The sequence below is a fragment of the Chiloscyllium plagiosum genome, chromosome 37 (assembly GCF_004010195.1).
Source record: "Chiloscyllium plagiosum isolate BGI_BamShark_2017 chromosome 37, ASM401019v2, whole genome shotgun sequence".
NCBI classification, from domain to species: Eukaryota; Metazoa; Chordata; class Chondrichthyes; order Orectolobiformes; family Hemiscylliidae; genus Chiloscyllium; species Chiloscyllium plagiosum.
In genome coordinates, this window is record NC_057746.1 from 27630127 (window position 1) to 27651404 (window position 21278).

The 21278-nt window shown below is 42.4% G+C and overlaps 1 protein-coding gene, 1 long non-coding RNA gene and 1 other non-coding gene across 3 annotated transcripts; all 3 read right to left on the reverse strand.

Moving 5' to 3' along the window:
- Positions 1-296: 296 nt before the first annotated feature.
- Positions 297-19195, reverse strand: LOC122541469. Its single transcript, XR_006309611.1, has 3 exons — positions 19105-19195; positions 18406-18562; positions 297-706 (listed from the first exon to the last, which is right to left on the reverse strand). It is a non-coding gene; the product is annotated as an uncharacterized LOC122541469 (long non-coding RNA).
- On the reverse strand, positions 733-803 carry trnag-gcc. The gene has a single exon. It is a non-coding gene; the product is annotated as a tRNA-Gly (tRNA).
- Positions 6323-9601, reverse strand: LOC122541455 (zinc finger and SCAN domain-containing protein 2-like). The gene has a single exon (XM_043678235.1). The coding sequence runs from the start codon at positions 8250-8252 to the stop codon at positions 7410-7412; it is 843 nt and encodes a 280-aa protein (XP_043534170.1). The 5' UTR covers positions 8253-9601; the 3' UTR covers positions 6323-7409.
- Positions 19196-21278: the final 2083 nt, after the last annotated feature.

Here is a 21278-nt window from a genome sequence, read left to right on the forward strand (position 1 = left end):
CCCCGTTGGGAAGGTGGTAACAAGCTGCCTTCTTGAACCGCTGCAGTCCACATGATGTGTACAGTCATAAGAGTCAACAGACCTTTCGTTTCAACTAATCCACGTCGACCATGTTCCCAAACTAAACTTGTCTCATCTATCTTTCCTGGCCCATATCCCTCCAAACCTTTTTTATTCATGAACTTATCCAAATGTCTTTTAAACATTGAAACTGTACCTGCATCTCTGGCATAAAAAAGTTCTTTCGATAGCAGACAGAAGCAACATATTTTTCCCCAATTGATTTGTTTTGAGGGTTCATTGAAAGTCTGATCTGTGTCAGGCACTGACAACACAACAATCTTTCACTCGAAAAGAGTGCCTCTCTCAGCGACAGTGACAGGCTCACACAGGATCAGACTATTCAGCGAATCGAGTCTGGCCCATCATTCCGGGATCACGACCGATCATTTGAAGACCATTTTCCGACACTATCCTCATTTCACTTAGTCATTCGTTTCTAGGAACCTATGGATCCTGTGTTGAAAATGCTCAAAAATTGGGCCTGCAGAGTATGATGTTGAGATTTCTGTAAGATTCACCACGCTGAGTGAACAAATTCCTGTTAATGTCTATGTACAATTGCTTGATCTTTATCGAGGCAGTAAACAGGAGAGTGTGCGGCCAAGCGAAACAGATATCCTGTCTTGCTAAACTCCATTATGCCCTGTAAAAAAATAGAATAATTAGCGTTGCATTGGCCGGGAATCGAACCCGGGCCTCCCGCGTGGCAGGCGAGAATTCTACCACTGAACCACCAATGCACTCACGAACGAAACTTGCTACAATTCTCATACAGTTTGAATTCCAGCAGAAAATTAAACATATATTGCCAAAGTAGCTGCAAAACAAGTAGAAAGATCGCAATGAAATGATGATTGTTTACTCAGTTTAGTGACTACAACAGTACCGCTCCCGAATAGACAAATACAAAATAGGTTTTGCCTAATATTTCAGGTATGTTATTTTAACGAGTTTCACTAAACTAAGCCGGGATAGCTAAGTAATGGAATTCCAGGATTTTGACCCAGTGATAGTGAAGGAATATTTCCAAGACAGGCTGGTGAGTGGCTTTGGATAGAACTTTTCAGTGGCTGTGTTCCAATGTACTTGCTACTGTTGTCCTAGATGGAAGTGATTGTGGACTTGGAAGGAGTTGCCCAAGCATCTTTAATGAATTGCCGCGGTGCCGTTTGTAGGTAGTACACATTGCTGCTATGATTTGAAGGTGCCGGTGTTGCACTGGGGTGGAAAAGTTAAAAATCACACAACACCAGATTATAGTCCAAATAAACCTGTTGGACTATAACCTGGTGTTGTGTGATTTTTAACATTACTGCTACTTGAGAGTCCATGACGGAGAAAGTGAATGCCTGTGGGTGTGGAGGCAATTAAGCAGGTTGCTTTGTCCGGGATGCTGTCAAGCTTCTTGGGTAATGTTGGAGCTGCACGCATCCCAGCAAATGCAGTGCCTTCCATCACTCCTGACTTCTGCCTTTTAGAATGTAGACAGGCTTTGGGGAGCTGGGATATGAGTTACACATTGCAGTATTCTTAGCCTCTGACCTGCTCTTGTGTGGTGACCAGTTGAGTTTCTGGTCAATGGTAACCCCCAGGATGTTAACAATGGGGCATTCAATGATGGTAACATCATTGGTTCTCAAGGGGCAGTGTTAGATCAATTCTTATTTGAACAGCATTTATTGTCACATGCACTCGAATGACTGCCATGAAAAGTTTGTAATATCACCTCTCAACAGTACCTAGGTACAGATACTTTAAGTGTTGTTACAGTATTGAAATAGTAAAAAGAAAGAATAGCATGGGAACACAGAGTTTAAAAGTCCAAAATGAGAATAAAATGTCTTTAATACACTTAAGCTATTGCTATTTTCACCATGAGTCCACAAAGGTAATTGCCTGCTATTTGTGTGGCGCGAACATTACTTGCCACTTGTCAGCCCAAGCTTAGATATTGTCCTGATCTTGTTGCATTTGAACATGCACTGCTTCATTATCTGAGGAGTTATGAATGGTGTAGAACATTATGCTATAATCAATGAACATCCCACTTCTGATGGTATCGCAGAGGGAAGGTGGCTGGCAAAGTAGCTGAAGATTGTTTGGCCAATTTCACTACTCTGAAGAACTCCTGCAGAGATGTCCTAGAGCTGAGATGACTGACCTCCAACACCACAACAATCTCCCTATTAACAAGTATGATTCCAGTCGGGGGAGAATGGGCTCTCAGTACCTGATGATTTTTCTCAGGATTCTTGATGCTGCATCTGTTAACTATGGCTTTGATGTCAAGGGCTGCCACTTTCATCTTACCTGTGGAATTGAGCACTTTTGTTCATGTTTGTAGGCTGCAATGAGGTCAAGAGCTGAGTGGCCCTGGCATAACCGAAACTGGCTGTCAGTGGGCAGGTGCTGCTTGATAGCACTGTTGACATTTTCCATCACTTTACAGATGTTCGAGCATAGACTGATGGGACAGTACTGGCTGGGTTGGATGGAACCTGCTTCTTGTGTATAAGACGTATATGGGCAATTTTCCAAATTGTTATGTAGGTAACAGTGTTGTACTGTAAGAGCTTGGCAGACTTGCAGCAAGTTCTGGACCACAAGTCTGCAGTACTATTGCTTGAATAATGTCAGGGTCTGTAGCTTTTGTAGCATCCAAAGCCTCTAGCCATTTCTTGATATCAGGTAGAGTGAATCAAATTTGATAAAGACTGATATTTGCAACGCTGAGACTACTGAAGGAGGTTGAAATGGATTATCCACTTGGCAGTTCTGGTTGAAGATGTCTGTGAATACCTCATCATTTTGAACTGATGTTTTGGGCTCTTCCATCCTTGAGGATGGGAATATTTGTGGAGCCTCTTCCTTCAATAAGTTCTTTAGTTGTCCACCATCATTCACAATTGGATGTGGCAGGACTGTAGAGCTTAAATATCATCCATTGGGATTGCTTAGCTCTGTCTATCACTTGTAGCTTATGCTGTTTGACATGCAGGTGGTCCTGTTTGGTAGCTTCACCACCTTGACACCTCATTTTCAGTTATGCCTGGTGTTGCTCCTGGAATGCCCTCCAACACTCTCAGTTGAACCAGGGTTGATCCTCTGGTTTGATTGAAGTGGTTGAGTGGGAGTATATTATAGCCCATAAGACAGCAGATTGCTCTGGAATACAATTCAGCTGCTGTTGTTGGCCCATGGAGCCTTATGGATGGCCAGTCTTGAGTTGCTAGATCTGTTGGAAGTCTGTCCCATTTAGCAAGGTGATAGTACCACACAAAATGTGAAGGTGGGACTTCATCTCCACAAAGGCTGTGTGATGGTGATTCTTACCTATACTGTCATAGGCAGATGTAGATTGGTAAGGATTATGTTACAATATGAAAGAACACAAAGGTCTAAAGTAAAAATCTTAACTAATCTCTGTCAAAAGCTGCCAAAAATCTGAATGAAATGGTTTTGATCTTTGAGATGGCAGATGAGAAATGATACAAGGACCCTGTTGCAATGCTAATTAACAAAGCCAAGTCCAGTGCATTGGACTAACAACTCAGATGTTTACAGAACAAGAGGGCAATCAGCCTATCATCTCTGCATTAGTTAACAAAGATCCAGCTACCTTTATACCATTTTCTAGCTCATGACCTATAGACCCTGTAGTTATGTCAAGTGAATATCTTAACACTGATTAAATGTTACAAGACTATCTGGTTCAACTACCCTTTCAAGAATTCCAGATTCCCAACACACTCGGGCTGAAAACAAAATCTATCCTCAATTCTCCTCCTCACTTTCTACCTCTTACTCTAAATCAATGTCCCCTGATTATTGATCCCTTGACTAATGGGAAAAGGGCCTGCATATCCAGCCTTTCTATGCCCCTCACAAACATACTTAAGGATCCCCCTCAATCTTTGCTGCTGTAAGGAAAACAACATTAGTCTATCTAATCCTTCCTCATAGTTCAGGACTTTGAACCCAGACAATATCCTGGTAAATCTCCTTTGCACCATCTCCAGTGTAATCACATCCTTCCTACAAGTCGTGATGATAACTGCACACAGGACCCCAGTTGTGGCCTAATCAAAGTTTTGCACAGTTTTATACATAATCTCCCTGCTCTTGTATTCTATGCCTCAGCTAATAAAGGCAACTATCCCATATTCTTTCTAGATCATTTTATCTAACTGGTCTGTTACCTTCAATTTCTCTGGACATGTACACCAAAGTCCTGTTGACCATCAGTACTTTCCAAAGTCCTTCATTCATAGAATAATCTCTTGACATGTTAGCCCTCTCCAAATCCATTATCTCACTTTACTAGGCTGAATTCCATTTGCCACTGCTCTGTCCACCTGACCATCTGTTATTCACCTCCTGCAGTTTACTCACTATCTACCACTCGAGGAATTTGTGTAATTCATAAACACCTTCACTATTTCCCCTATATTTAAATCTAAATTGATCACTTAGACCACAAACAGCAATAACTCCAGGACCACAACTTGAGCATCCTACTGGAAATAGATTTCCAGTCACAGAAACACCCTCTGCTTCTTGTTTCTCAGCCAGTTTTGATCCGAAGTGCCACTTTGCCTTGGAACCTGTAGAGTCTTACTCTTTTGACCAGTCTGCCATGAGTGAACATACCAAAAACTTTGTTAAAGTCCGTGTAGACCATAGCACCATATGTGATTACCGCACAAAGAAAGGTGAACAGGTCGAGAAGAAAAGCTTTACCGCCATCAGAGTCACATTAACTGTTATTGTGACACAGATTAGAACTTTCATGGGGCAGAAATCTGATCAGAGTGATTCAAAATGGAGAAACTATCTCTACAAATCACAGACAGCAATCTCCTCTCAGCTGATATAACCCAATCCCACAAATCACTGACACCAAACTCCTTTTAGCTGACACAAACCAATCACACAATCACTGATACCAAATGCCTCTTAACTGATGTAAAGCAATCCCACAGTCATAGAAACATAGAAGATGGGAGCAGGAGGAGGCCATTCTGCCCTTCAAGCCTGCTCCACCATTCATCAAGATCATGGCTGATCATCCAACTCAATAACCTAATTCTGCTTTCTCCCCATAATCTTTGATCCCATTCACCCCAAGTGCTATATCTAACCACCTCATGAATACAGTTACTGTTTTGCCATCAACTATATCCTATGTTAATGAATTCCACAAGCTCACCACTCTTTGGGTGAAGAAATGTCTCCTCATCTCTATCCTATGTGGTATACCCCGATTCCTCAGACTGTGACTTCTGGTTCTGGACACACCCACCATTGGGAACATCCTCCTTGTGGAGGGCTCTGGCCCAAAATGTCGACTCTCCTGCTCCTCGAAAGCTGCCTGACCTGATGTGCTTTTCCAGCAACTGTTGACACTCTCAACACCCCCACCCCGTATCTACCTAGCCTAGTCCTGTTAGAATTTTATAAATTTCTATGAAATGCCCCCCTCATCCATCTGAACTTCAGCGAAAACAATCCTAACCTAGCCAACCTCTCCTCATGTCAGTCCCACCACCCCCACATTTGGCCTGGTAAGCTGTCACTGCACTCCCTAGAGCAAGAGCATCCTTCCCCAGAAAAGGAGACCAAAACTGCACACAATATTCTAGGTGTGGCCTCACCAAGGCCCTGTATAAGTGCAACAGCACATCCTTGTTCCTGTGCTCAAAACTTCCTGCAATGAAGGCCAAAATACCATTTGTCTTCTTTACTACCTACTGCACATTGACACCAATCTTCTCTCGCATGACATAAACCAAACCCAAAGACACAAATTTCCTCTTATTGGATATGAAGCAGCTCCACGGGCACAGAAAGATGAATTTCAATCTGTAACTCAGAATGAACATTTTCCATTACTGTTCAAATTGGACTTCTGGACCAGATCGAAGGGAGAAACTAGGATGCTGCCAGTTCTTCACCAATTCCCAATTTCCTTCTTTCTGGTGGATATCAGAAATGCTACTGTGAAGAATGTGCAAGTCAGTGAGAATTGTCCACAAGGATTAAGCAGCACTTCCTAATTGCAGCTGTTAAACTTTGGAATCTTTTAGGCATGGAACTGTACCAAAGACCAAAGGATTAACTTAACAGCTGCTATTATAGTTGCAAACTTATTATTGATTAGGATCTCTTAGTAATAGGCAATGATCATGGATATTGTCCTTCAAGACAGCCTCATGAAACTGCAGCCTTGAAAGCACAATCAGCAACAGATAATATCACAACTTGTACTTACATAGTACCTTTAATGCAATGCAGACTGCACAGAAACAGTATAAAACAACATTTGACAATGAGTCACAAAGAAGCAAATAGGTCAGACAACCAAAGGCTCAGTTGACGATTTGGTTTAAGGAGTGTCTGCGAGGAAACTGAGGAAAAGAGGCAGACATATATAGGGAGGAAATTGCAGGGCTGGCTGATAATGGAGAAACATTTATAATTGGGAACACACAAGAGGCCAGAATTTGAGGATTGCAAATATTGCATAGGTTTCAAAGGAAGGAGTACATTACACAGGAAGGACAAAACCGAAGAGATGTTTTAAAATGATGCTGAGAATTTTGAAGTCAAGATGACATTTGACTGCAGGCCAATTCACATCCATGCACCTGAGATAAGGAGAACTGGGATTTGCTGTGAGTTAAGACATGGGCAGCTGAGTTTTGGATGACACAAACATTTACAAGGGATACGATATGCAAGATCAGTTAGGAAAGTTAAAGCAAAAAGTTGAGTCTAGATGAAACAATGGTATGAACAAAGATTTCGGCAGAACTGAGCTAATTTGCCCGAAATGCCGATTTTCCTGCTCCTCGGATGTTGCCTGATCTGCTGTGCTTTTCCAGCACTGTTCTAATCTTGACTAAGATGGGGTGAACTCAAGTGATTTGATGGTGGTGGAAATGGGCGGTCTAAATGATGGAAGGAACATGAGGTTGGAAGTTCATCTCAGAATTAAAATGTGACATTGTAAGCAGAAGACTGACTTAATTTCAGACCATTTTCAGGAAGAGGGATGGAGTCAGTGGATAGGAAGTGGTGCTCAGAGCCAGTGCTCAAAATCAATAATTTTAGTCTTACCAATTTTTGGTTGGAGGAAATTTCTGTCCATCTAGTTCTGGATATTGGATAAGAAATCAAGTAACTTAGGGACCGAGGCAGAATCAAAGCAGCTTGCAATACGAAACACTTTCCAGTTACAGGGATCATTAACATTAAAAGAAACAAATCCAATCTGTCAGAATGAATGTCACTCAGTACTAGACAACATTAGTAGCAGTAATGAAATCGCAATCCAACTCCTGCAGTCATTTGTGACGTCGTTGGTGACTCAACAAGTTGGATGATTGAGTGAATCGCTTCCCACAAATAGTACATGTAAATGGCCTCTCCCCTGTATGAATTCGCTGGTGTGTCAGCAGAATGGATGAACTCATGAATCCCTTTCCACATATGGAGCAGCTGAATGGCCTCTCCCCAGTATGCACTCGCTGGTGTATCAGGAGTTTGGATGAATTCATGTACCCCTTCCCACATACAGAGCAGGTGAAAGGCCTTGCCTCAGTGTGGGTTCGCTGATGTATCACAAGGGTTGACGACTGAGTGAATCCTCTCCCACACATGGAGCAGGCGAACGGTCTCTCTCCAGTGTGAACGCGCTGGTGTTTTAGCAAGTTGGACGGATGATTGAATCCTTTCTCACAAACTGAGCAGGTGAACGGCCTCTCCTCAGTGTGAATACGCTGATGTGTCAGGAGTGTAGATGACTGAGTGAATCCCTTCCCACACACAAAGCAGGTGAATGGCTTGTCCCCACTGTGAATTCGACAGTGTTTCAGCAGATTGGATGGATGATTAAATCCTTTTCTACAGATGGAGCAGGTGAATGGCTTCATCTCGGTATGAACCCGTTGGTGTGTCAGGAGATTGGATGACTGAGCGAATTCCTTCCCACACACAGAGCAGGTGAATGGCTTCACTTCAGTATGGGTTCGCTGGTGTGTTACAAGATTTGATGATTGAGCGAATCCTTTTCCACACATGGAACAAGCAAAAGGCCTCTCCCCAGTGTGAATGCGACGATGATTTTCCAGCAGAGATGGGTAATTGAATCCCTTTCCACAGTCTCCGCACTTCCATGGTTTCTCCATGGTGCATGTATCCTTGTCCCTCTGTAGGTTGATTGACCAGTTGAAACCTCATAAACACACAGAATCCATCTACAGGTCCTCTCTGCTAGGAATGTCTTTTCAGGGTTTGTAACTGATTAAAGCTCTTTCCACAGTCCATGTACTTGAACCCACTTACTTGGCTGTATGTATCCTACTGCTTTTCCAGTCAGGCAGACATGAGAAATACATTTCTACAACCAGCAAACATTTCACTTTCCATATTGATGAGAAATGGCATTCAGGCCCTGATGAATCGAATGAACTTGTCTGAGCATGACATCATGTATAATTTGAATTTCCCACCTGCAATCCACCTCTTTTAAAATCTCATTTAAAAAAGCGTTTATAAGTTAATTTCATGTAATTCATGAGAGATTTTTGCCTTGTTTCTATGGAACAAACTTGCCCATAATATCCAGAGATGTGTTGGCTAGCGATGAGGAAGCTACAGTTACAGGGGCATGGGTTGTGTCTGGGTGAGGTGGTCTTTGGAAGGTCAGTATGGATTCGATGGGCTGAATGGCCTGCTTTACACTGTAGGGATTCTATAAGAAAAAAATACCATTTGTTTCAACAATCTGTGTTCCATGCTCTCCCCCAATTTCAGGCATCGAAATCAGACTCCATTGCTCCATCCTCACCGGTTCTCTCCTCAGGACCCATTTTCATCCCCGGTATCGGCTGTCTGTTTCCAGTTCTCCTGCTCTGTTTGTCAAAATTTTATAAACCGATGTCGTGAAGAAATGTCAATGGACTAGAGACGTTAACTCTGTTTTCATCTCTCCACAGATGCTGCAAGGACCTGCTGAATTTCCCAGCAAATTGTTTTTGCTTGCTTTCAATTGTTTTTCTACGCTCGTCCCGCGGATCGTGAGATTCGCCTGTACTACAGCAGCGGTGTCGTATTGCTTCCTCCTCAAACACCACCTCCTTTACCAAGGTGGCCGCCGGCTCGCCGGGATTACCCAGTCCGGAGCGCGAGGAGGGAACCCCGCATTTCCTGAACAGTCCCGACGCGAGACGGTGAGGCCGCACCTCTGCGTTCCGCACCTCTGAATGCAGAAAGAGCCTTTGGGCTGTTATTGAGCGGCCTCTGAACTACCCCGGATGCTTGCTGAACCGTTCGGACACGGCCGTGACTTCAATCCCTGACATGCTCCATTCGGCCGAATGAGGGACTCCAGCATTTTTAGCCCGCCTCCATCGCCTCACTGCGCATGTCTAAACACCACATATTTCTCCTCCCCCCCCACCCCCCACACACACCCCGAAAACCGACCGCGCCTGCGCATTCAGTCGTGTGGAACGATCGTGGCATAGCAAATCCACCGGCTCTGAAGGCCCCTTACCCCTGGAGGTCACCGGTAATGTGGCCTGCTTCTGAGCATGGCTTCAATTCCCATTTGTTCCAGAGGTGTATTATAACGTCCATGAACGGGTTGTTTGGAGAAGGGATAAACGAATGAAAATATACATATCTCCCCTCTTCGGGCTCTTGCAGCACAGTGGTGGAGTCCCTGCCTCTGAGCATAGCCATTTGGTTTCAAGAACCACTTGTTCCAACATCTCTGAATGAATTGATATCGAAAATATACTTTCAAAAATACATATTGGACCCGGATGCATTCTGTGCAATAAAGGATCATGATGTTTTTCCTCCTACCTGAAACCTGGCTGCCTCTTCGGATGCTGCCTGACCTGCTGTGCTTTACCAGCACCACTCTGATCTAATCTCTGGTTTCCAGCATCTACAGTCCTAATTTTTGCCCTGCCAAATATGATGTCTCACATATGATCAGTCTTAGCTGAAGGTGCTTTCAGTGAAACAGAATTTTCATCCTACAGTGAGCAGCAGAACTTCAAATAACGTGATATTTGCTGTGAAGGCCAAGCCATCAAATATATTTAAGACAGAGAAAGATAGGTTCCTGTTAGTAAGCGGATCACGGGTGACAGTGAAAAGGCAGGAGAATCGGGTTGAATATCATATCAGTCCTGATCAACTGGCAGAGTAGACAAGACGTAATTCTGCTCATATCTTCTCGTCTTATATCAGTCCCATTCACATCACAATTAGTAATTTGACTGATTCGACTAGGAAACAATGACAGATGTTAGGATCATCGTCTGGGTGCAAGTGTTTGGGCTTAAAGTTAAAAATTATGTTACTGTTGGCATTTAGGACAGTTAGAGAGGTTAGATTACTTACAATGTGGAAACAGGCCCTTCGGCCCAACAAGTCCACACCAACCTGCAACCCACCCAGACCCATTCCCCTACAGTTAACCCTTCACCTAACACTATGGGCAATTTAGCATGGCCAATTCACCTAACCTGCACATTTTTGGACTATGGGAGGAAACTGGAGCACCCGGAGGAAACCCACGCAGACAATGTGCAAACTCCACACAGTCAGTCACCTGAGGCGGGAATTGAACCCATGTCTCTGGCATAGTGAGGCAGCAGTGCCACTGTGCCGCCCACTAAGGCAATTTTGACCATTGAGACCACACCAGCTCTATGAAGATCATCCCACCCAAAGCTTGGAACACTGCATTCCCCATGGCTAATCCATTTAACCTGCACAGCCTTGAACATTATGGAGTGATTTAGTACAGCCAACCCACCCTAACCTTCACATCTTTGGACTCTTAGTAGAAAGGAAATAACTAGGAAAAAGTTTTGGGATTAAAAAAAAGTTGCTGGAAAACCTTAGCAGGTCTGGCTCCATCTGCGAAATCAAGACTTAATCTTTTGTTAGGAGAAAGTGAGGACTGCAGATGCTGGAGGTCAGAGTCGAGAGTATGGTGCTGGAAAAGCACAGCAGGTCAGGCAGCATCCAAGGAAAATGAGAATTGAAGTTTTGCGTCCGGTGATCCTTCCTCAGAACTGATGGGAGCTTGGAAAATATTGGTTTATATGCTGAAGATAGGGTGGGTGGGATGGGGTAAGGAGTAAGTGATAAATGGGAAGAGAGCCCAAAGAGAGAGAAGAACAGTTGGACAGACAAAGGAATCTTCAGGAATGAGCAGAGAGTATTCAGCAGGAGAAGATAAAAGGTCACTGGGTGGGATGGGGTAAGGAGTAAGTGATAAATGGGAAGAGAGCCCAAAGAGAGAGAAGAACAGTTGGACAGACAAAGGAATAGATAACACCAGAGTTAGGAGGGTGAATAACTGTTAATGGAGACTGTTACTGGCTGAAACAATTTTCAGGTAAGGAGCAGGATGTTTAGAGGGAATTTGATTATGTTTTATCGCGTTAAGGATTTTGGATATCAAAACACACTGCCAGAAGGGGTGGCAAAGTCAGGAACCCTCAAAGCATTAGGAACTATATAGATGAACACATGAAATGCCACAGCTTAGAAGACTATGGGACATCTGCCAGAAAATGGGATTAGAGTAGATGGTGATGACCAGCACAGACATGATGGAACTCAGGGTCTCTTTCTAACAACAAAATCATGAGTTGCTGCAAAAGCTCAGCAGATCGGGCAGCACCTGTGCAGAGAAATCAAAGTGAACATTTGGGTCCAGTGACCCTCCCTCAAGATTTGTCAATTTACTCTGGATGCAGTAGAGGCAGGATTTTTCTATGGAAATAGCCAAACTTGAGAACTGACATAATTCAGAGTTCAACAGCAAAAAGGCATAAAGTGGAACAATTGGCAGCAGGATTTCAACTGGTCTCTTATCTGTGAAATGTCAAGGAATTTCATTTGAAACAATCCTGGACCAGTTGACACATGTAAAATGTTAAACACCAGATTTGTTGTCTAAGTATTATAAAGATTGGTAAAAAATTATCTCCCAACTGCCACAATGAATTCAGTTAACTCGCATATGTGATTCAAAGTTGTATGATGGGTGCTGACAAAGGTAAGCACTTTGTCTTCAGAGTTGCATGCCTTAAACCCAGGTACATACAACAAACTTAACACATACCCAATATGGATATCAGACCTACATAAAAACACACTAACTTCACTTCAAAAGCAGTGTAATGAATCAAAATATGTATATAAGAAAATTTGTTGATGCTCACCATTTCATGCAGCATGTAAGATTAATAATACATATGTCTAAACTGCTACTTTGTGTCTGATTTGGGCATCTCTTGTGCACACTTATAATCACTTTCTACAGTGGAAAAGAGGCCAATCGGCCCATTGAGTCTGCACTGACCCTCTTTATAGCATTCCACTCAGACCCCCACTCTATCCCTGTAACCCCATATTTACCATGACTAACCCACTCAGCCTGCACATCCCAAGACATATTGGGGCAGTGTATCATGGCCATTCCACCTAACCTTCACATCTATGGACTGTTGGTGGAAACCGGAGTATCCAGATGAAACCCATGCAGCCACAGGGAAAACACCAGAGCTCCACACAGTCACCCAAGACTGGAATCAAACCCAAGTACCTGGTGCTGTGAAGCAACAGTGCTGACCACTGAGCCATCATGCCACTTATCCCATTTTACATTGATAATGTAATGGAAGTAAAGAATCAGTAGGTACTTTACAGGATGCACAGTGTATTCATTATATTACAGAGTGAATATGTGAGACTTTTACAGGGTTTGGGCACTTTAAATTAAGTAAAGTTTAAATTAAAGTTCACAGTACTGCAGATAATAAGGCAGCATTGGATTTTGGGTAAATGGCAGTAAACAGACAGTAGTGGTTAATGTATTTTCTTTGGACTGGAGGCATATAAACAATGGTATTCCCAATTCACTGCTGGGAAACCAGTGTTCTCAATATAGAGAAATGACCTTGGTTTGGCCTGTGGGGACTCTGCCTACAAAACCAAATGTTAAAACACTCTAATGGATCTACCTGCGTGAAGAAATTGATCCATTAATTTGATTGTTAGACAAATGAGCACAGTCTACAAGGGTGAGCCTGCTGTATGCATGAGAAAGAATTTGCAACATTATGCAACCTCTCACACAATCAAGTTTACACTGAGGAGAAGTCATTTAATATGTCCAATCCACCTAATCTGCCCATGATTAGATTCAGCACAGTATGAAAACAGGCTCTTTGGCCCAACAAGTTCACACCGACCCTCTGAAGAGTAACCCATCCAGACCCATTGCCCTGTCCTATATTTAACCCTGATTAATGCACCTCACACTATGGGCAATTTAGCATGGCCAATTCAACTGACCAGCATATCTTTGAATTGTGGAAGGAAACCAGAGCACTCAGATGAAACCCACAAAGACACGGGGAGAACGTGCAAGCTCAACATAGTCAGTCACCCAAGGGTAGAATCAAACCCATGTCCCTGGTGCTGTGAGACAGCAGTGCTAACCACCTTGTCACCACACCACCCCTTTGATTTGAATGTAAATTTGAATTTGCTTCTGCTGGTGTTCATAACAGGTCTAACTGGGCTCAAGATAAACAGTCTTTTGGTAATTATATTAATTTTATGTCCTCTACTTTCTGACTAACAAAGAGTGCACATAATTTTTCTTCATTTATTTGATAAATTGTGAATAATTCCACATTCAGATATCTGCTGACTCTTTTCTTTGATGAAAAGAGCTGTAGTTTCACTCATCTGTTCATATAACTGAAGCCTTTATGTCCTGGTAACAACTCAGTTAATCTCTTCTGCAACCTCTCCGAGATCTTGACATTCCTCCTGATGTAAAATCTCAAATTTCACCCAATACGTGAATCGGCCTCCGACTCTTAAAACAATTGGTTTTATCACCTTGAAATGTTGTAAGTGGCTTTCAATGGCTTACTAACAAGTGAACCCTTTGATGAGTCTGCTTTGGAGGACCTGGGTGTCTAGTTTTTGACCAGAATATGCACTTGGTCTTTTGTTTTACAAAGACTCGTCTGTCCCACGTGTGTAGTCTTACTTTGTTTGTCAGGAAATGCTGAACTGTCCGTTTACACTGACTAATGAGTTCTGATGCCTCTTTGGTTTTCAATTGTCTTGGCCTGTATCTTGCAAAGGTCTGTCCCCTGCCAAAATTGTCTCTCTGTGTCTTTATGTCTTGGCTGAGGTATTCCCAGTGTGCCTTGCTTTTTGGCTAAATTCTGTGCACTTTTTGTTTCATTGGTTGTGCTTGTATTTTTGGCCTTCCTCTTTGATGATTTTTTACTTGAGCAGTTGCAAGCTGCTACAATTGCATGTAGCAACCAACATAAGACCCGTCAAGTTAGCAAGATCACACTCGCAACTCAACTTGACCACTACTTGATTAAAAAAGCACAGCAGGTCAAGCAGGATTATCGATGTTTTGGCATAAGCCCTTCAATAGGGATCAGCTTCAGCTTTCCAGCACTACACTCTCGATTTTGATCTCCAACATCCGCAGTCCTCACTTTCTCCTACTACTTGTTTAATAGTGGAATTTAGCTATGATTCCAGCTGACAGTGTCTGTCTCTGGAAGTGTCCATGGTTCGATCCTTGTGCAAAATTGTTCTTTGAAATTCTCCTAATGAAGGATTGTGGAGTCAGATTCTTATACAGATTTTCATCTTTCAGGTCTATGATGCGATATTATTCATGATTCTTTTGAGCTTTTCATCCAAATTATTGACTCCTCCTCTTGAAACATCAAGTCAGCAGCTTATTTTCTTCAATAAGTAGTTTCTCTGTTGCCTGTTACATTTGGTATTGACTCTCAGTTTGAAGACACATTTTTCTTGTAACTATCTTCTTCACTTCTTCAGCAGTGCAGTAAAGAACTCCAAGATTGCAATGGAAGACGATTGCTGCTTTCAAGCTCCTGGTCTTGTTTCTTTTTTATTTCTTTTACTTTCGTTTTTGTTCTTTTTTTTAGATTAGATTACTTACAGTGTGGAAACAGGCCCTTCGGCCCAACAAGTCCACACCGACCCGCCGAAGCGTATACCACCCAGACCCATACTCCTACACTTACCCCTTCATCTAACACTACGGACAATTTAGCATGGTCAATTCACTTAACCTGCACATTTTTGAATTGTGGGAGGAAACCGGAGCACCCGGAGGAAACCCACGCAGACACGGGGAGAATGTGCAAACTCCACACAGAGAGTCGCCTGAGGCGGGAATTGAACCCGGGTCTCTGGCGCTGTGAGGCAGCAGTGCTAACCACTGTGCCACCGTGCCGCCCATTTTCTCCTCATTAAAAGCTTTTTCGGCATTTTTGATGAGGTGAGAGTGGGCCCGGCCCTCTGAGCATATGCAGCAGCAGCAGCAACAACAGGAGAATGCGACTTGCAGCTTGGAGGAAAGCATGCGCCTTGCAGCACAAAGGAGAGAGAGCGTGCATAGCTAGGAGAGTGTGAACCAGCTATTCAACATGGTGGCACCAGCAGAGTAGGCCCGTCCATGTTCTTTTTATTATTTTTCCTTTTCATCTTTTTCTTTTCCTTCTTCTTTTCTTCATTTTCCTGATGTTGGGGGAGGCTGAAGTGGTGTTGGCGGTGACTGGGTTGGGGACTCCTGGCTTCTTAGGCCTGATATGTGGATTCCTGGAATTGGTGGCCAGGGATCAGCTGCAGTGATGGTGGAATGGCTACTCCTGGCTATGATAGGCTTGGAAAGAGGACCATCCAGAGACCTTACATAAATCCTGGAGGTGTGTTTGGGACATCAACCAATGAAGATGAGCTCCATTTAACTACTTCAAATTTCTTCTTTAGTACCTCAAAATAGTGCTGTATTGTGGTGACAGAACACTTTTCACTGTATCTCCTTAGACATCCCGCATGGTGGGGGAGTCCAAAACTAGAGGTCATAGGTTTAAGGTGAGAGGGAAAAGAATTAAAAGGGACCTAAGGGGTACCTTTTCATGCAGAGGGTGGTGCATGTATGGAATGAGCTGCCAGAAGAGGTGATGGAGGCTGGTACAATTATAACATTTGAAAGGCGTCTGGATGGATATGTGGATAGGAACGGTTAAGAGGGATATGGGCTAAGTGCTGGCAAATGGGGCTAGATTAATTTAGGATATCTGGTTAGCATGGACGAGTTGGACCAAAGGGTCTGTTTTCATGCCGCACATCTCTATGATTCTATGACTCTATGTGACAATAAAACATTCAATCATTCATCTATTCATTCATTCATCCCTCCATCCATCCATCTGCCCATCCACCTACCCAATTATCAAGCAAGTGTCAAAATAGTTTTGTTCATGTAGCTTCGACTCCTTTTCCCAGGCATGGCTAATGGCTTTCAATTCCAACATGAGTTTGTCTTTCTCCCTTCATAGTTTATTCCAGACAGAGTTATTGCTGCTTTTAGTCTATCTTTGTTGATTCCTTCAATGTGTGAACAGTTATTATTGTTCTGAAGTTTATACGATTACAATGTTGTCTGGGAGTTTTCTAATCACACCTTGTTCTTTCATGTCTAGATCAATAATATTCACAACAAACAGCAAGGAATCCATTACTGAACCCTGTGGTACACCACTGGATACAAGCTTCCATACACTAAAACACCCTTTGACTATAACTATCTGTTTTACTGCTTCTAAGCCAATTTCAGATCCAATTTTTCCCATGTCCCAATTATCCTTAACTTCTCAACCAGTCTTCCAAGCACGACTCTGTGTAAAGCCTTACTGAAGGCTATGTAACAGCACTAATTTCATTGACACACTAAATCACCTGCTCCGAAAATTCAATCAAATTTGTTAGACATGATCTCTGCCTGACAAAGACATGCTGACAATACGTGATTAATCTTTGCTTCTCCAAGTGAAGATTAATTCTGTCCCTCAGATTTTTTCATAATGGTTCCCCGACCACAGATGTTAGACTTGCTGGCCTGTACATTCTTGGCTTACCCTTCTTGAATAATGGTACCACATCAGTTGTCCTCTACCACTCCTCCTGTGGCCATACAGCTTTTGAAAATTAATGTCAGAGTCCCTGCAATCACCTCCCTTGCCTTTCGTAGCAGCATGGGGTACATCGCAGCTGGGCCTGGGGATTTATCTGCTTTGAAGCCTACTAATACTGCTAACACCTCCTCTATGTCAATGCTCATTCATATTTCCCCTGCTTAATTTCTATATCTACATTGTCCTTCTTTGCATTGAATACAGATGTAAAGCATTCATTTAAAACCTCAGCTCCCTGTTCCAGACACAGATTGCACCTTGTTCCCTATTGGGCCCTATTCATTCTCTGGCTATTCTCTTTCCACTAATAAACTTATAAAATGCCTTTGGAGTTTTAATGTTGTCTGCCAGCATTTTTCCATATCTGCTCTTCACTATTCCACTTTTTTAAAATAAATCCCTGCACGATCTTTACTCCTCTAAGGCATCCACTATTTCTGACCCTTCAGTATCTACCATAATTTCCTTTTTTCTCCTTATTGAATTTTGTACATCCATTATCATCCAGTGTTCTCTGGACTTCTTTTATTCTACCCTTTATCTTTACTGGAAAAAGTTGGTTGGCCCTGCACTCTCACTATCAACCTTTCAAATGTCTCCTTCTGCTCTGATGTGGATATCTCTGCAAGTAGCTTCTCCCAACTCACTTTGCTCAAATCATGTCTTATCTTAATAAATTCATCTTCGTTCCAATCCAGCCCCTTTATTTCTAGTCTATCTTTGACTTTATCGATATTAAATCGTACAGAATCTTGGTCACGATCACTGCAATGCTTCCCTCCTCCATACCTACCACTTGCCTGGCTTTGTTCCATAAAACTAGGTGCATCACCACCTTGTAGGTCTTGTAGCCCTTTCAAATGTGCTAGCTTAAAAAGCTGTCTTGAACCAAATTTAATAATTCCACCCCCTCAAAGCCTATCACACTTTGTTTAATCCAATTAATACTGGAGAATTTGAAATCCCCAAATATACTTATCCTGTTATTTTTACACTGAACTTTGCATAAGTATTGGTCTTTCTGATTATTTGGGAGTCTGTAATATATCCCCGGCAAAGTGACTGCCCCATTTTGATCTAATTCTACTTATATGGTTTCATTTGAGGAACTTCGTAAGGTGTCCCTCATGACTGAAGTAACTGACTCCAAGATTAATATTGCCACACCACCTTCTCTTTTACACTCTCTATCTCATCTGAAGATTCTATACACTAGAACATTGAGCTAATAGTCCTGTACCTTGCTGAACCATACCTCTGTGACAGCAACGATATCCAGCTGAGATGCAGTCTGAGGGAGGTTTCAAAATCATGACTGGGCTGGATTGGAGTAGATAGGGAGAGACGTTTCCCACCTGTAGAAGGACCAAGACCAAGAAGGTGTTCTTGTCTTTTTCTCTATTTGAAGTGATCTACAAAAGAAGCAAACGTGAAGTGAGAAAAAACTTTTTCACTCAGCAAGTGTTTAGGGTGAAGAATGCACTGCTTGGAAAAGCAGCAATGGCAGGTTCATTTGTAGTACTCAAGAGTGCATTGGATGATGATTTGGACAAAAATAGTGTGTGAAGGAGGGCAAATGCAGGAGATTAGCACAATGTAATGATATTCATCGAAGGAGCTAGTTCAGGAATAATGGTTCTCCTTCCATGCTGTAACATTTCTTAGATTCTGGGCATTTCTGAAGCCTCTGCATTCAGCCACTGGCTCCAGTTCCTCCTTGCCCAATTGCAAGATTTTTTTCAGTGTAAACAAACAAAAACTGTGGATGTTGAAAATCGGAAATTGCTCAGTTTCTCAGCGGCTTCGGGGGGAAATTAGATCCTCAAAGTTCTGTTTTGAGCCAAGGTCACACATGCGTACCTCTCTCCAAATTGGACGTTTTGGGAACACCCCTGTCAATCCGACTGTGCTTGCGTGTCATTTAACAGTTAACTTGCGCACTGACGTCACTTACCATCCAAAGATTTCCTGGGCTGCAGGATTCCTGTTTGTAATGTTTCTAATGTTCCGCAAAAAACGTGATCAATCTTCTCTGAACTGCTTCCAAAGCAAGTATATCTTAAACAAAAAATATAAACCTCTTACACTTTTACCTGGGTTATTATCAAAGTTTTCTGATTGCTAATTTGGATCCTCTCTGATTGTTGTCAAATAACATTATTTGGAAACAACTAACTCTGTGAGCCATTTGGCACATACAGCTTTTTAAACAAACAAACTCAACCTATGGGGTATAGGCATCACGGGTAAAAGCAACATACGTTGTCAGTCCCAAGTTACCTCCTGAGAAGACGAAAACGGGCCTTCTTCTTAAACCACTGCAGCCCATATGTTGACAATGTTGTTTGGTAGGCTGGGGAAGTCTAGAGGAAGGAACACTAATATATGCGTAAGTCAACAAGATAATCTTCTGTTCATGTAGTTTTTTCAACCAAAGTCAAGAAAAGTGGGAACGTAGAGAGGAAATTGTGGGGCCCCTTGCAGGAATATTTTTATCATCTATAACTATGGTTGAGGTACCGGATGACAAGAGAGTGATTAATGTTATGCCTTTGTTTAAGATGAAATGCAAGGAGAAGCCTGAGAAGTATACATCTGTGAGTCTGACTTTGGTGGGTAAATTGTTGGAGGTAATTCTGAAAGTTAGGATTTATATGTGTATGGAGAGACAAGGAATGATTAGGGATATCAGCATGGTTTCGTGTGAGGGAAATCCTGGCTCACAAACTTGATTGAATTTGTTGATGAAGTAACCAAGAAGAATCGAGAGGGCAGAGCGCTAGACATTGTTTACTTGGGCTTTAGTAAAGTCTTTGACAAGGTTCCACATGGTGGACTAATAAGTACATTAGATCACATGGGATTCAGGATGAGCTTGTCAATTAGATATAAAATTAGCTTAATGACAGGAGAGAAAGAGTGATGGAGGAGGGTTGCTTTTCGGACTGGAGGCCTGTTACTAGCAGTGTTCCACAGGGATCAGTGCTTGGTCCACTTTTGTTTGTCAGTTATATGAATGATTTAGATGAGAATATAGAAGACATCAAGAGGGATATGGATAGGGTAAATAGACAAGACCTTTTACCTGTGTTGGGTGGGTCCAGAACTAGAGCACATAGGTTTAGGGATGAGGGGGGAAAGATTTAAAAGAGACCTAAAGGGCAACTTTTCCACACAAAAGGTAGTGCATGTATGGAATAAGCTACCAGAGAAAGTGGTGGAGGCTGGTACAATTACAACAGTTAAAAGGCATCTGGATGGTTAGGTACATGAATAGGAAGGGTTTAGAGGGATATAGCCAAGTGTTGGCAAATGGGACTAGATTAATTTAAAGGATCTGGTTGACTTGGACAAGTTTCCATGCTGTACATCTCTATGACTCTACGACATAGTAAGTTTGTGGATGACACCAAAATTGCTGATATAGTGGACAATGAAGAAGGTTATCTAAGATTACAAAGAGATCTTGATCAGTTGGTTGAATGGGCTGTGGGATAGCAGATGGAGTTTAATTTGGATAATTGTGAAGTATTGCATTTTGGTAAAACAAACAAGGGCAGGACTTATCCAATTAAAAGTAGGGTCTTGGGTAATAGCGAACAGAGAGATCCTGAAGTTCACAATTCTTTGAATTTTATGTCATACGTAGAGAGTGTGATTAAGAAAACATTTACCACGCTTGTCTTCTTGCTTAGACCTTTGAAGAGAGGAGTTGGGACGTCATGTTGAAGTTGGACATTGGTGAGGACTCTTCTAGAGTACTGTGTCCAGTTCTGGTCACACTGTTATACGAAAGTTATTATTAAGATGGAGTGGGTTCAGAAGAGATTTACCAGGATGTTACAGGGAATAGAGGGTTTGAGTTATAAGGAGAGGCTGGATAGGCTGGGAGTTCTTTCACTAGAGAGTAGGAGGTTAAGCAATGACATAATAGAGGTTATAAAATCATGAGGGGTATAGATAAGGTGAATGGCAGGTGTTTTTCCCAGGGTGGGGATTTCAAGACTGGGGACATATTTTTAAGGTGAGAGGATTTGAAAAAGACATGAGGGACAATGTTTTTACACAGAGAATGATTCATGTGTGGCATGGACTTCCAGAGGAAGTGGTGGATGCGGGTACAGTTAC

Excerpts from the sequence above, each read along its gene's own strand:
- LOC122541455 (XM_043678235.1), bottom strand. The coding sequence starts at position 8,252 with ATGGAGAAACCATGGAAGTGCGGAGACTGTGGAAAGGGATTCAATTAC.